General features: G+C 44.0%; 1 protein-coding gene across 1 annotated transcript in view; it reads right to left on the bottom strand.

The window, feature by feature from the left end:
- The window catches only part of Prmt7 (protein arginine methyltransferase 7), a 52,557-nt gene that overhangs the window by 14,204 nt on the left and 24,156 nt on the right, over positions 1 to 14,197 (bottom strand). Inside the window, exons 6-8 of the mRNA XM_032887592.1 lie at positions 4,936 to 5,048; positions 2,877 to 3,118; positions 2,513 to 2,693 (exon numbers count right to left, since the gene is read on the bottom strand). Coding sequence (XP_032743483.1) covers positions 2,513 to 2,693; positions 2,877 to 3,118; positions 4,936 to 5,048 — 536 coding nt within the window. The remainder of the gene's footprint in view (positions 1 to 2,512; positions 2,694 to 2,876; positions 3,119 to 4,935; positions 5,049 to 14,197) is intronic.

Raw genomic sequence — 14,197 nt, 5'->3', positions numbered from 1 at the left:
CTGAAAATTAAAAACCCAGAGCAGCCAGATGGTGGTAGCACACGCCACCCAGCACTCAGGAGACTGAGCAGGTGAACTCTGTGACTTTAAGTACAGCCTGATCTATACAGTGAGTTCCAGGAGAGCCAGGGCTACACAGAGAAATTTTCTGAAAGAAACAAAAAGCAATCAACAAAACAAAAACTAGAGCATCAAATATGGTCGGCAACTCTCCATCCGTGAGCTCAGATGAGCCCCAGTTAACCTTTAATAAATAGTGATAGTCCCCACTAAAATTCCTACATAGAAGGAAAACAAGAAAAGATAGAGAAGCTATAGTTACATATGTGGGAAGGAAACCGTGCCAGGCAGCCTGGTGAGTAGAGCAGGTCGAGGCCCTGGAAACTCTCACCTGAGAAGGTAGGCGCCTCCCTGCTCCCTGCCAAATTCCTGGCCTGGAACATGTGCCATATTTCCCATACAAGGAAACTCAAAGACATGTACAAATGACAAGGACTATGATACAGAATAAAACAACAAACCGAAAAGCCCCCACACACACACACACACACACACACACACACACACACACACACACACACAGAGGTTAAATATTAGTAAGACCTTATACATATTTGGAAACACAAGAAAGGTAGTTACTTTGGGTAGTAGGATCTAATGTAAATTTGTATATACTTCCATTTTTCCAAGAAAGTGTAATAGTTATTATTATTATTATTATTATTATTATTATTATTATTATTATTATTATTATTTGGGGTAAGGACACATGGTCTCACTATGTAGCCCTGGCTGGTCTGGAACTTGTTAGATACACCAGGAAGGCCTCAAATTCAGAGATCCCCCTGCCTCTACCTCCTGAATACTGGGATTAAAGGCCTGTGCCACCATACCTGACCAGTATGTTATTCTTATAACCTATGTGTCTTATTTTTTAGAAAATTAGGTGCTAGCATTTGAAAAAATTAGAAAGAATAAACTATCCTAAAAAGTTAGTACCTGAGTTAGATGTGTAGCACAAAGCGTAATCCCGGCACTAAGAAAGCTGAAGAAGGACTACCATGAATTTGGGTTAGCCTGAGTTACCTTGTGAGTTCAGGCCAGCTTGTTATATAGCAAGATCTTGTCTCAAAAAATGAATTAAAATATAAAAAACGGGGCTGGAGAGATGGCTCAGCGGTTAAGAGCACTGACTGCTCTTCCTGAGGTCCTGAGTTCAATTCCCAGTAACCACATGGTGGCTCACAGCCATCTCTAATGGGATCTGATGCCCTCTTCTGGTGTGAATGAAGACGGCAATGATTTACTCACATGTATTAAATAAATAAACAAATAAATCTTAAAAATATATATTTAAAAAACGACCTGGCTCAACTCTAATGGAGTAACCACCGGCTTATTGTTATTTCTAGAACTAAGGAAACCAGGTCTTGTCAGACTCCAGTGGCTATATGCAAATGAAGACAAGGCTTGCTGCACGGGCCTGGAACTTAGCTCACCCACTTGTTCCTGAATTTAGCAGAAAGGCAGGTATCTAAGATGTCTGTTCACAAAGGCTAACACAGGATAAACAGCTGAGGTTCTCTCACGCTTGTTATTTCTTCCTGTACTGTATGAATTTAACACTTCTGAGTACTCCAGGGTGCTTCTCTAACACCTTCCTGTCCCACACACCCTATACAAGGAAGCTGTGAGTTCTGCATCAGTGCCCAGAGGGCTGTCTTGTTCACTGAAAGACACAGGGTGATCTGAGCCTTACAGGTGGCCTTTCTGCTTTTCTTTTTCTACAAAATTAAGGATACGACGATTATCTTGGAAGTAAATCACTCTGCACATAAGCAAAAGTACCCAGAGCCCTAACATCTATCACTTCCTACCAGGTTAAACTGTGTCACCAAACTTTCTGAATTTTATTTACTAATAGGTAAAGATAGTATTTCATTGCAGTTCATTTATGTTGTTTTATTTCATAGCAGTTTAAAGGTGAAAACTTACTTGTTGAATAGTACTTCTATTTTGTAGTTCACATTCCTCTGCTCATTTTCCCTGAGCTGGAGAAGGTGAATTTTGAACCAAAAGGAGTGAGGTTGAGGTTCTCCATTCCAAGTCGACTGAGCCCCCTGGACCATGTATGACAGAAGGTGAGGAGGTGCGTGGCTATGCCAGGACAAGGAGAATGGCAGCACTAATTCACTGAGGCCACTGTAAACTCCCCCAGGGAGGAGAGGTAACCTTACTACACTCTGTCAGGCTGTGCTTTCTAATCTTACTTTTTATCAGTTTTCTTTGTTGTGTTTGGGATACGCATGTATGTAGCACAGAGACTCATGCATGCTATGGAAGGGCTCTATCACTCAGTGCATTCCCAGTCCCTTGTACTTGTGTGTATGTGCATGTGTGACTTCCCAAAAGAAAATATCTTCTTTGCCTTTGACTGAATCAATGATCTAGGGGTAAAAAGAAACAAAAGTTCCCTGACTTACATGAAATGTGCTCAGCTCCTGCCTCTTACCTGAAGTTCCTGTGGATCTGTCTGTGCCCAAAAGGGTGCCATGGTGCACTTGATCTTGCCCTCAGGGTCCATTTCTATGTCCCACCAGGAGAGAACCACCTGTGCTTGGCCAGATGCCAGAGGGACAAACTGCTTGCTATGGCACGCTGCCGAGCTGCTGACTTGCTTGCTGAAGTCCACGCTGTGGAAGAATATTTGGGAACTGAAGCATAATTGAGCTCACATGCACCTCTGTTAAGTTTCCACAGAAACCTGTCCAACATCAGTACTGATGTGGAAAGGACTCAGCTAGATTTCTGTTCCATAAAAGAAGACATCCGATCAAATGTCTCAAAGGACAGCCCCCCTGGAGGGTCCACAGTACCTGAACATTGGCAGCACATCACTGAGGACAGTGAAGTCAGCAGGTGACACCTGGTTCAGCTGAATGTCATAGACGGAAGGTGCACCAGGACACCTCTCCAATTCTGAGGGAGGAATGATAAGCTGCTCTCCAAGACCAGTCTGGACCCGGACAGGAAACAGCTTGTTCCATGACCACATCCTTTTGGACTCCACCAACTGGGCATAGACGGTCGCCCTGTGAGGCACTGCTTCACAGTCTTCCTAGGTTTGTGTCACAAATGAACAACACACAGTAAGTCAGGGGCCTCTGCACCAGCACCTCACCCGGGTCACACATCTTCATATCTGGGTGACTTAGTAACTCTAACGCCTTCCTGTCAGGAGGGTGAACTGTTTTCTGCCCTATGTCTTGAAAGAAAAGAGAGTACATGATGCCTAAAGTGATTATTATTTTTAAAGACAATGTCTTGTTATGCAGTCTAGACTAACCTCTTACTCAGTCTTTCTGCCTTAGCTTTGAGTACTAAAATGCCTTAAGATTAGTTCCTAGTTACCTAGAACTATTAAATGTAGTGAAAATTTTGGTTTCTTTAAAAAACACAAAATTAAGAGTGTGTTTTCATTTAAATCCCAGCTGTGGGAGCTATGATTTGCTTCATGTTCTAGTAGAGGCATGATTTTACCAGCTGCAGACAGTTTCTGTGATTGTGTGGCATTTTGAATTCTGGGGACTTTTCATGGAGTATATAAAGGCTATAGGGCCTCAAAAGGTGGGGTGGATTGTTGGTCACAGTTTGTTAAGTTTTCATGCACAAAGAAGAAACAATGAAATTTAGATATCCTGATGGTAGAGATCAAACTTGCCCCAGGGACCTTGATGCCCCTTGTCAGCAGGAAGAAGTCTAACAAGAATAACACCACCCCCTTTCCAACTCCTGCCTTTATTCAGGGATCTCTCTCCTTTTCTCTCATCTAGTGATAAGGATTTGGAAGGGCAGGAAAGAGGAGGAGAGTGGAAGAAAGAAAAACCTATGAAGTTGTAAAATCCAGCTACAATTAAATATTTCAAAAAAACCTACACATTGATATGGTAATGGACTACCACACAGACCTCGTAGAGTCTACCAGACAAGTAGCCATTCTGGCTTCAAAGTGACCCCTTCAGTGCAGCCCTTACCCAGAACACCAGACGAAAAAGCCTTCCTGGACGCAGACACAATGAGCAGCTGCCCACCCCGGCCTGCTGAGTTCGTCTAGCACTGATGAGCATTACCCTGACTTGTTGAGGAACATGAAAGTCTTCTTGCCCCCAAACACTAGTGAACCAGGAATGTTGAACACACAGGGGCCTCTCCTTAATGGAGGATATAAAATACCTGTTTTCCCACCAAGACGTGGGTATTGTTAAAGACCTGATAACAGACCTTACCTAGATCCCCCAGAATGTTTATCCTAGGCTCTCCCTCCCTAGAGCTTTATCTTTAACAAGACACAACCTTAGGGGAGATGTCACATGCATTTTAGCCTGCTGACTTCTACATTATCATTCAGAGATCACACTAGATTCTAGGCCTTTTAGCCCTAGACCCCACCCTCATGCTCACTTGTACTTTCCAAAGGAGTTTCTATGTAGTCACACCTTAAGCTTTATTGTGCACCTAGAATTAGAATGATTGTTGGGGGAAGAAACTTTTCCCAAATTGTCCTGTGTTTTAAATACGTTAACAATGAAGCACCTGGCATTAGACTCCTGAAGTCTGAGCTAGGATCTAGAATGACAAAGTCAACAGGACACCTGCAGAGCCCCCCCCCCACTTGGCTGTGGTTCTACCTAGTGGTCCTAACTCACTCTGATCCATCACCAGGCCCTGAAAACCCAGCAGTGAGGGGGATTTCCCACAGCTGGGAGTTACAAGCAAAAGTTTCTCCAGGTCAGCACTACTGCCACCCGAGCTAGATGCCTGCCAGGAACTAGAGGGAGGCCCCGGGGTATGGAGATTCTGAAGGGCTGTACCGAGCATGGTGTAGCAGCGGCTGTGTGTGATGGCTGCATCCCAAGGAAGGCTCTGAACTACTACCTGTACAAGATGCTTGTGTGCGTGCTCATAAGAGGGCAGTGCTCCCTCCCCAATCAGCTCTGTGTCAAACAGCTCCGTAACCAGAATGTTAGCACGGCATGGCAAGTCACCATCTGAAAGCAAGTGAAGAGTCAGAAACATGCAATATACTGGGGAAGATACTTATGACAAACACATCAAAGAGACATGTCAAAAGTTGGAGCTAGAGAAGTGACTCAGGGGCAAGAGCATGTGCTGCTCTTGCAGAAGACCCGAGCTTAGCCCCTAGCACACACATCTGGCAGCTCAGAACCCGTTAACTCCAGCTCCAGATCTGATGCCCTCTTCAGAAGTCTTCACGCATCTGCACTCACATGTGCAGATATTTACACACACATGTGCAGGCATCTACACACATACACAATTTAAAAAAAATCTTAAAGAAATAAAAGTTCATGCCACTGAGAGCAGACACACATGTTGAAGTATCTGGAAACATATCTGTAACTCACTTCCCAGGGGTTAAAAAAACCCACCGACATGGTAACAAGAGGGTCAGGAATGAGTCCTCTCTGCACTGCTCGTTCTGGCTTTACCACCAACAGCCTGCTTGCATTTCTCTTTCAACTCTCCGTTATTTTCTAGAATGGGGAAAAGGATGAAAGGTGGTGGCACACCTTAATCTCAGCATTCAGGAGACAAAGATAGGCAACCTCTGTGAATTTAAGGCCAGCCTAGTAAACAGGACAGCCAGAGCTAAATAGAGAAATCTTGTCTCAAAACAACAACAACAACAACAACAAAACAAAAACCCAAAACCAAACCAAACAAACAAACAACAAGGACAGAAGAAAAAGGGATACCTTGGAGAAGAAGAGTCTGTAAATGCCTAAAATAAAAACTAAGCAGAAAGAAAAATATAAACAATTTCAGAGGAAAAAAAGAATTCAGAAGGAAAAGTTTACCACCCTGATTAGCAAACTGTAAAGCAAAACTGAGTGAGCGCCCATGCTTTCAAGTCTACAGAAAGGACAGAGAAATCAAAGCCAGAAGAGGCCGATCTGGATCTGCAGTGACTGTAAGTTCAGTCTTGAAAACTGAGATCCAAGACTTAGAACACCCAGATTCTTCCTACCAAATCCTTTTAGTTTGGTGTCTTGCTGCTAAGAGGTCTCCAAATGCCAGCTGTTTAGGAAAAGCAGGGTTCTTTTGTCAACTGTTTTCTAAACCTCTAAAATACGTTATTGCTACCATTATAATTTGTAATGAGCCAATAGATTTTGGAAAGAGCTATTTCTCATGGAGAATGAACTGTAGACATTCCTAATGGCTCATGAATTACACTTGACAAGGCCACGGCTGGCACTAAGAGAGAAGCAGTGGCTTGGATTAGAGAGAATGGGTGCAGAAAAGGATTCACCCCAGAGGTTAGCCACCTCAACTGTAAAATGAGGGGTGGTAACAAAGGTCTGAGGCTCCCATGGGCTCCCTTCTACTTACACATCTACCAAGTAAAGTGGAAGTTAAGAGCACATGCCCTCTCTTGGCTTAGAAATAGTCCATTCTCTCACACATGCTAAATTTCAGCTGGAACACACTGTCCCGACTTGACCCCCATCCCCCAACCTCTGCCTTAGGGAACAACACCGTCACACTGCATGGAAAGCAGCATCATTTGTTAGGTCTAGGACCCCCTTCTCCCCACCATTCCTCAATGCCCAGAACAATGCCTAGCAACACGTAAGAGTCAGCAAACACAGCTTCACCCTTGTTACTCCCTGTCAGTCATCCCCAAACCTTGCCCTTTCTACCTCCTAAATAAAACTTAAAGTGAGTATGACACTTGAAATGATTTACAATCGGGGCTGGGATTTAGCTCAGTGGTAGAGCGCTTGCCTAGGAAGCGCAAGGCCCTGGGTTCGGTCCCCAGCTCCGAAAAAAAGAACCAAAAAAAAAAAAAAAAAAAGAAATGATTTACAATCCAAATTTGTTTCATTAAAATAAAAACAAAGCTTTATGACCCAGTGAGTTTTAATAAGCATTTCTTAGAGACTGGCATTTATCAAATGAGTGTGAATTTATGAGGGGTGGTGTAGAGGAGCCTGGAAAAAGGGCAGTTACACCAGGTGCGTCCTAATTTATTACACGAATGCAATGGGTGGTTGAACAACTGCTACTTATACTCAGGGTGATCCATCTCTGAGGTACAGGCTCCAAACTTAGATGCTGATTTTAAGACCTCAGATCAGACTCTTGGGGGAAGTGGCATTTGGAATTAGAATGAAAGTAACGAAGTAACAAAGGCACATCCGCCTAATCCTAACATTCAGAAGGCCACACAGTGAGGCTAGCCAGGGCTGCAGAGCCGACCCTTCGCAGTAAACAAAAACAGAAAAAGTGAGAAAGGAGAACCAAAATTAGGAGACATAACTGGGTACTGGAAAGAGTTTCAGAAAAAAGGAAAAAGATGGAATGCAGAAGTAACATCACTGTGGCCGCTCAGGAGGAAACAGAAGAAGACTTCTAACTTGCCAATGAGGAAACTCCTGTGGCAGGATACAGCAGGGCATCACCTGGGAGGCGGAAGCAGGAAGCCTGTGTGTTTGAGGACAGCCTGGGCTACAGGCACGACTCTCACCTAAACAAAACAAAAACCTCACCAAGCTACCTCTTGAAATGGGGACTAGAAGCCGGGGGTAGTGGAGCACACCTTTAATCCCAGCACTCTGGAGGCAGAGGTAGGTGGATCTCTCTGAGTTCCAGGCCAACCAGGGCCAAATAGAAAAACTGTCTTTGAGAGGAAGAAAAAGAGGGAGGGAGAAGAGGGAGAAGAAATGTTAAAGCTGTCATTGAGGTGTACAAACATCTCTGGAAGTTTAGTCCGGTATCATCATGGTGGCAGGGAGCATGACCGCAGGTGTGGTGTTGGAACCGGAGTTAAGAGCTACGTCATGATCAACAAGCAGAGTAAGGCCTGGCCTGGGCTACTGAAACATCAAAGCCCACTCTCACACGTCCTCCAACAAAGGCCACACCTCCTAATCCTTCTAAACAGTGTCGCTCCCTGATGACCAAGCATTCAAATATATGAGAGTCACTCTTATTCTAACCACCAAAGGGGCATAATGGCACAAGCCTGTGTGATTCCAACGTAGGATGCAGAAGAATCTCAAATTTGGAGCCAGCCAGGGTTACAAAGTAAGATCTTGCAAAAGAAAGGAAAGAGGGAAGGTAGATAGGTTGGTGTGCTGATTGATTTGAGTGAGAATGTCTCCTATAGGCTTAGATGTCTGAATACCTGGTCTCCACTTGGTAGTGCTGTTTGGGTAGATGTAGGAGGTATGTGTCTTGCTGGGAGTATCTTTGAGGTTTCAAAGCCACGAGCTATTCTCAGTTTGCTGTTTGCCTCCTGTTCAAAATGAAAGCTCTTGGGCTAGAGAGATGGCTCGGTGGGTTAAGAGCATGCTCTGCTCTTCCAGAGGTCCTGAATTCAAATCCCAGCGACCACATGGTGGCTCACAACCATCTGTAATGAGATCTGATGCCCTCTTCTGGTGTGTCTGAAGACAGCTACAGTGTAGTTATATATAATAAATAAAATCTTTTTAAAAAATTTGTAAGAAAAAAAATGTAAGCTCTCATGTATGCTGCTCTAGGCACCAAGCCTGACTACTGCTAAGTGAATTCCTGATGATGTCATCCTTCAGGAACTGGAAACTCAAAAACAAAAAGCCTTTTCCTTCTAAGGCTATGTTGGTTGTGATGTTTCATCACAGCAATAAAAAAGTAACTAATGGGGGTTGGGGATTTAGCTCAGTGGTAGAGCACTTGCCTAGCAAACGCAAGGCCCTGGGTTCGGACCCCAGCTCTGAAAAAAAGAAAAAGAAAAAAAAAAAAAAGTAACTAATGTATAAAAGATTATAAAAAGTATCACCAATAAAAAGTATGGTTAATTTTGATATATATATACAACAGCACACAACAAATAAAAAGAACTATATTGTGATGGTTTGTATATACTCCATCCAGGGAGTGGCACTATTAGAAAGTATGGTCCTGTGGAGTAGGTGTGTCACTGTGGGTGTGGGCTATAAGACCCTCACCCTAGGGGTTGGGGATTTAGCTCAGTGGTAGAGCGCTTGCCTAGCAAGCACAAGGCCCTGGGTTCGGTCCCCAGCTCTGAAAAAAAGAAAAGAAAAGAAAGAAAAAAAAAAAAAGACCCTCACCCTAGCTGCCTGGAAGCCAGTATTCTGCTAGCAGCCTTCAGATGAAGAGGTAGAACTCTCAGCTCCTCCTGCACCATCCCTGCCTGGATGCTGCCATACTCCTACCTTGATGATACTGGACTGAACCTCTGAACCTGTCAGCCAGCCCCAATTAAATGTTGTCCTTTATAAGGCTTGCGTTGGTCATAGTGTCTGTTCACAGCAGTAAAACCCTAAGACAAAAGTTGGTACTGAAAGTGGTTCTAGAGGAACTTCTGTATAAGGATGAATCTTTTAAGAATCTGGAGTTGGGGCTGGAGTGATGTCTCGGCGGTTAAGAGTACTGACTGCTCTTCCCAAGATCCTGAGTTCAATCCCCAGCAACCACATGGTGGCTCACAACCATCTGTAATGGGATCCGATGCCCTCTTCTGGTGTGTCTGAAGACAGCTACAGTGTACTCCTACATGAAATAAATAAATAAATCTTTTAAAAAAAGGAAAAGAAAGAAAAATCTGGAGTCGGTTTAACAATTCACCAGCACCTTCAATACTGAAACCTCTCCAGATCTGGTGTACAAAGCTTTCTACAAGTTGGGAGAAAAATTGGAAAATGATTTTGCTGGCTTGTTGCTCTTAGTATCTCTGGAAAACTTGATGAAGGAAAAGAATGAACTGTATGATAAAGTTGAATGGCTCCAGGTGCAAGTAAACAATCTAAAGGTTTCTAAGTGTGTCCTTGAAGAGTCTTCTCTCTAGCAGCCATAGAGCTCGAGTTGCAGAAAACCAAACTGAAGCCCTTATTATAAGGTTGGCTGAATTACAGCGAAATTCAAGTCTCAGCCTCAGAGCGTGTCAGCAGTTAAAGTAAGGGCATTGGTTGGCAAAGAATGGGATCCTATTATTGGGATGGGGATGTGTGTTGAAGTTGAGAATTTTGAATCTTTAGATTCTCAAGGGTTTACCCCACCTGAGGAAGTAGTACTCTCAGCCCCAACCTTTAAAATAATGCGTTTTTCATGTGAGTAATTAATCCCTCAGAGTCTGATAAACCAGCAATGACTTTCTCTAAAGAAAATGCCAGACAAGACTATATTGATGTTTCTTAAGGCCCACCAATAGTTTCTTCTAGACCTATAACCAGACTCAAGGCAAAGCAGGTCCCTAGGGGGAGGTAGAAAGTGTAGTCCCTGAGGAAATGCACTACATTACTAAGGAGCTTAATGAGTTTGCTAATTCATTCAAGCAGAAGTCTGGGGAATATGTGTGGGAATGGATTTAAGGTGTTCCCGGGATAATGGTGGAAGGAGAGAACATAAAACTAGATCAGGCTGAGTTTATTGACATGGGCCCTCTGAGTTTAATATGGTTTAATATGGAAGTTCGCACAGTTAAAAAAAAAAAAGGTGTCAGAAGTTTGTGTGAATGGTTGGCTGAAGCGTTTATCAAACGATGGCCTACTGAAAAGGAGTTGGAGATGCCAGATATCCCTTGGCTTAGTGTTGATGAAGGGACTTTAAGGCTCAGGGAAACTGCAATGCTAGAGTGGATACAGTGTACAAAACCTAATTCTCCACAATGGGAAGGCCCAGAAGATATGCCCTTCAGGAATCCTATAAGACACAAACTGGAGAGAGGGGCACCAGCTCATTTGAAAAGTTTTGTTGTCACCCTTTCCTTGTCTCCTTAGGGTTGAAGAGACTGCTGCTCAATTGGAAGAATTAAAGGCAATGGGTTTAACTGGGCCCCAAGGTAGCAGAGGCCAGGTGGCAGCACTGAATCAACAGCGACAAGGTGGTCATAGTTATTATAATGGGCGGCATAGACAAAACAACGTTTATAATGACATAGCCCATAATGATCAGCACAGGTGAAATTTATAATGGCATGATTTGTTTGGACCTTTGGAACTGGCTAATCAGTCATGGTGTTTCCAGGCATGAAATAAATAAGAAGCCTACTGCTTATCTGTTTGATGTGCATAAGCAGAAAATTTCTCAAACAAATGAAAAATTGGCCAGTGAATCAATTTCCAGACTTGGGCCAGTTTGCAGACCCAGAACCCCTTGAATGAAGGGGTGGCCAGGTTCCCCTGGGGAAGGATCTTGTTAAGACATCTAAAAGTTGGGGGCTGGAGAGATGGCTCAGCGGTTAAGAGCACTGACTGTTCTTCCAGAGGTAGCAAGTTCAATTCCCAGCAACCACATGGTGGCTCACAACCATCTGTAATGAGATCTGATGCCCTCTTCTGGTGTGTCTGCAGACAGTAATAGTGTATTCATATAAATAATAAATACATAAATCTTTAAAGACATCTAAAAGTTTTGCTGTCAGTCTTTCTCCAGTTCTTCCCCAGAGGGACCTACAGCCTTTTACAAGGGTAACTGTACACTGTGGGAAAGGAAATAATCAGACTTTCCGGGGTCTATTGGATACTAGTTCTGAATTGACACCGAAGATCCCAAGAAACATTGCGGCCCTCCAGATAAAGTAGGAGCTTATGGAGAGCAGGTGATTAATGGAGTTTTGACTACTGTCTGACTCACAGTGGGTGCAGTAGGTCCCCAAACACATCCTGTGGTCATAGCCCCAGTTTCAGAATGTATAATTGGGAAGATATACTTAAAAATTGGCAGAATTCTCACATTGGTTTCCTGACCTGTGGAGTGAGGGCTATTGTGGTTGGAAAGGCTAAATGGTTGCCTCTGCCAAAGAAAATAGTGAATCAAAAACAGTATCGTATTCCTGGAGGGACTGCAGAAATTACCGCCACCATCAAGTACTTGAAGGATGCAGGGGTGTTGGGTGCCACCACATCTCCCTTTAACTCTCCTATCTGGCCAGTGCAGAAGGCAGATGGATCATGGAGAATGACAGTTGACTATCAAAAACTAAATCAGGTAGTAACCCCAATTATAGCTGCTGTACCAGATGTAGTTTCATTACTTAAGCAAACTAACACATCTCCCGGTACCTGGTATGCAGCTATTAATCTAGCAAATGCCTTCTTCTCAGTACCTGTCCATAAGGACCACCAGAAGCAATCTGCATTCAGTTAGCAAGACCAGCCTAGAACAGAGCATGTTCTATGAAAAGAAAAACTTAAATCCACATTTGGTGGCCAACACCTTTAATCCCAGTACTTAGGAGACAGGCATGCAGATCTCCGAGTTCAAAGTCAACTACAGAGCAAGCTCCAGGGCAGCCAAGCTTAGGCAGTGAAGGAATTGGAAAACAGAAAGCTGCTGATAATGTAATAGAACAAGGGGCCATGTTTCAGCCCCAGCAAGCAGCAGAACTTGGCAGCTTTGGCCATGTAGCTCTAGTTCTAGAGTCTGGAATAAAAAGGACTACTGGGAAAAATGATGTCAGTTAGCTGGAGCTAAAAAGTTAGTGGTGATTAAGAGACCAGCATCAGGCTGGAGAGATGGCTCGGTACTGACTGCTCTTCCAGAGGTCCTGAGTTCAATTCCTAGCAATCACATGGTGACTCACAATCATCTGTAATGGCGATCTGATGCCCTCTTCTGGTGTGTCTGAAGACAGTGACAATGTACTCACATATATAAATTAAATTAAAAAAAAAATCTTGAGAGAGAGAGAGAGAGAGAGAGAGAGAGAGAGAGAGAGAGAGAGAGAAACCAGCATTACTGAGATGAAATCTGGAAAGTGTCTTCTGAGAGCACAAAGAAGCTCTGTTCCAGAGGCAGCCAAGGTTGTATCTCCTGCAGCAGCTGTACTTGGTAATGTGTAAGAGTCGCCCAGGTGGTACTGGTTTTGAAGGTGTGAGAATGTCATGAAGAGCAGCTGAGGCTGCTGTGAGAGGGCAGTTAAGGCCATTGATGAAAGTGCAGCCTCAGTTGCAGTTGATGGCCCGGGACTGAAGGGATCATGCAAAGGAGTTGAGGTTTGGAACCATGAAGAGAGCCTATGAGAGGCTATTGGTAAAGTCTAGTTGCAGCAGAAGAGCCCAGCGTATTAGAGATGCCAGTACCATGGGGTGATCACCAAGAACAGCAGCAGCAGTGGAGTGGATCAACCTGAGCTTAGGGTGCCATAGAGGACAGAGCTGGAGAAGTGATGCCAGCCCTTGCGAGGAGACCAGATGATTATGTATGGATCCGAGACATTGGAACAAGAAGCTGTGAAGTTGAAGTTGACTTGAAGACCCCAAGATATTAAAGATGCCAGAGCTAGAGCTCTGGAAGGAGACACAGATGTGAGGTACCTGCTGAGGAAAGCTGCTAGTAGGGAGTGGAACCAACCCAGGAGAAAGAGTTCGTTGCAGTCAACAAAGGTGAAAAAGTAGTGGAGATTTGAAGACTACTTTGACATCAGCCTTGGAGATGGCAGAGTTTGGAGTTTGCTCAGCTCATTTCCCATCTTGCTTTGGGGATTTCAGTTAAGTGATTGGATGGATCTCAGAAGAGACTTTGGACTTTTAACATTGTTGAGACTGCTATAGACTATGGGGACTTTGGAAGTTGGACTAAATGTACTTTTTGTTATGCTATGGCTAGATATGGCCCCCATAGACTCATGTGTTTGAACAAGTCTATGGGAGCCAGGGAGTGGAATGTGATGGTTTGTATATGCTCTACCCAGGGAGTGGCACTATTAGAAGGTATGACCCTGTTGGAGTAGTGTGAGATGATGTCACAGGTGAGGCAGGCACAAGACAGAATGAGGCCTGTCATTGGACGAGAAGGAAGGATGGGCGGGAGAAAAGTTTGAAGGAAGAGAAGGAGATGGGAACGGAGGAGGGGAGGAGATGGCAGAGTAGCCAAGGAGAGACAACATGGAAGCTGACGTTAGGATTCCACGCTGTACCTTTACAGGTTGTTATGAATGTTCTTAAGGGATAGGATGTACCGGGGCTTTGTATGTTTAGGTGGGCAATTATATCTTACCAATTGGATCAGAGGTTATTGTGCTGTGTGGTTTTTATTATGGAGAATTGAATTTGGGAGAGTGTGTGGGATGCCACGGAGTTGGGATGTGTTTTTCTGGCATGGAAACCTGCCTTGGGAACTAGATAGGTAGAGAGATTGCTGCCAGGCTCAGAGAGTGGCCTTTGGC

The sequence above is a fragment of the Rattus rattus genome, chromosome 17, assembly GCF_011064425.1.
Source record: "Rattus rattus isolate New Zealand chromosome 17, Rrattus_CSIRO_v1, whole genome shotgun sequence".
NCBI classification, from domain to species: domain Eukaryota; kingdom Metazoa; phylum Chordata; class Mammalia; order Rodentia; family Muridae; genus Rattus; species Rattus rattus.
The sequence above is the reverse complement of the archived record's forward strand: the minus strand, read 5'-3'. Positions and strand labels throughout refer to the sequence as shown.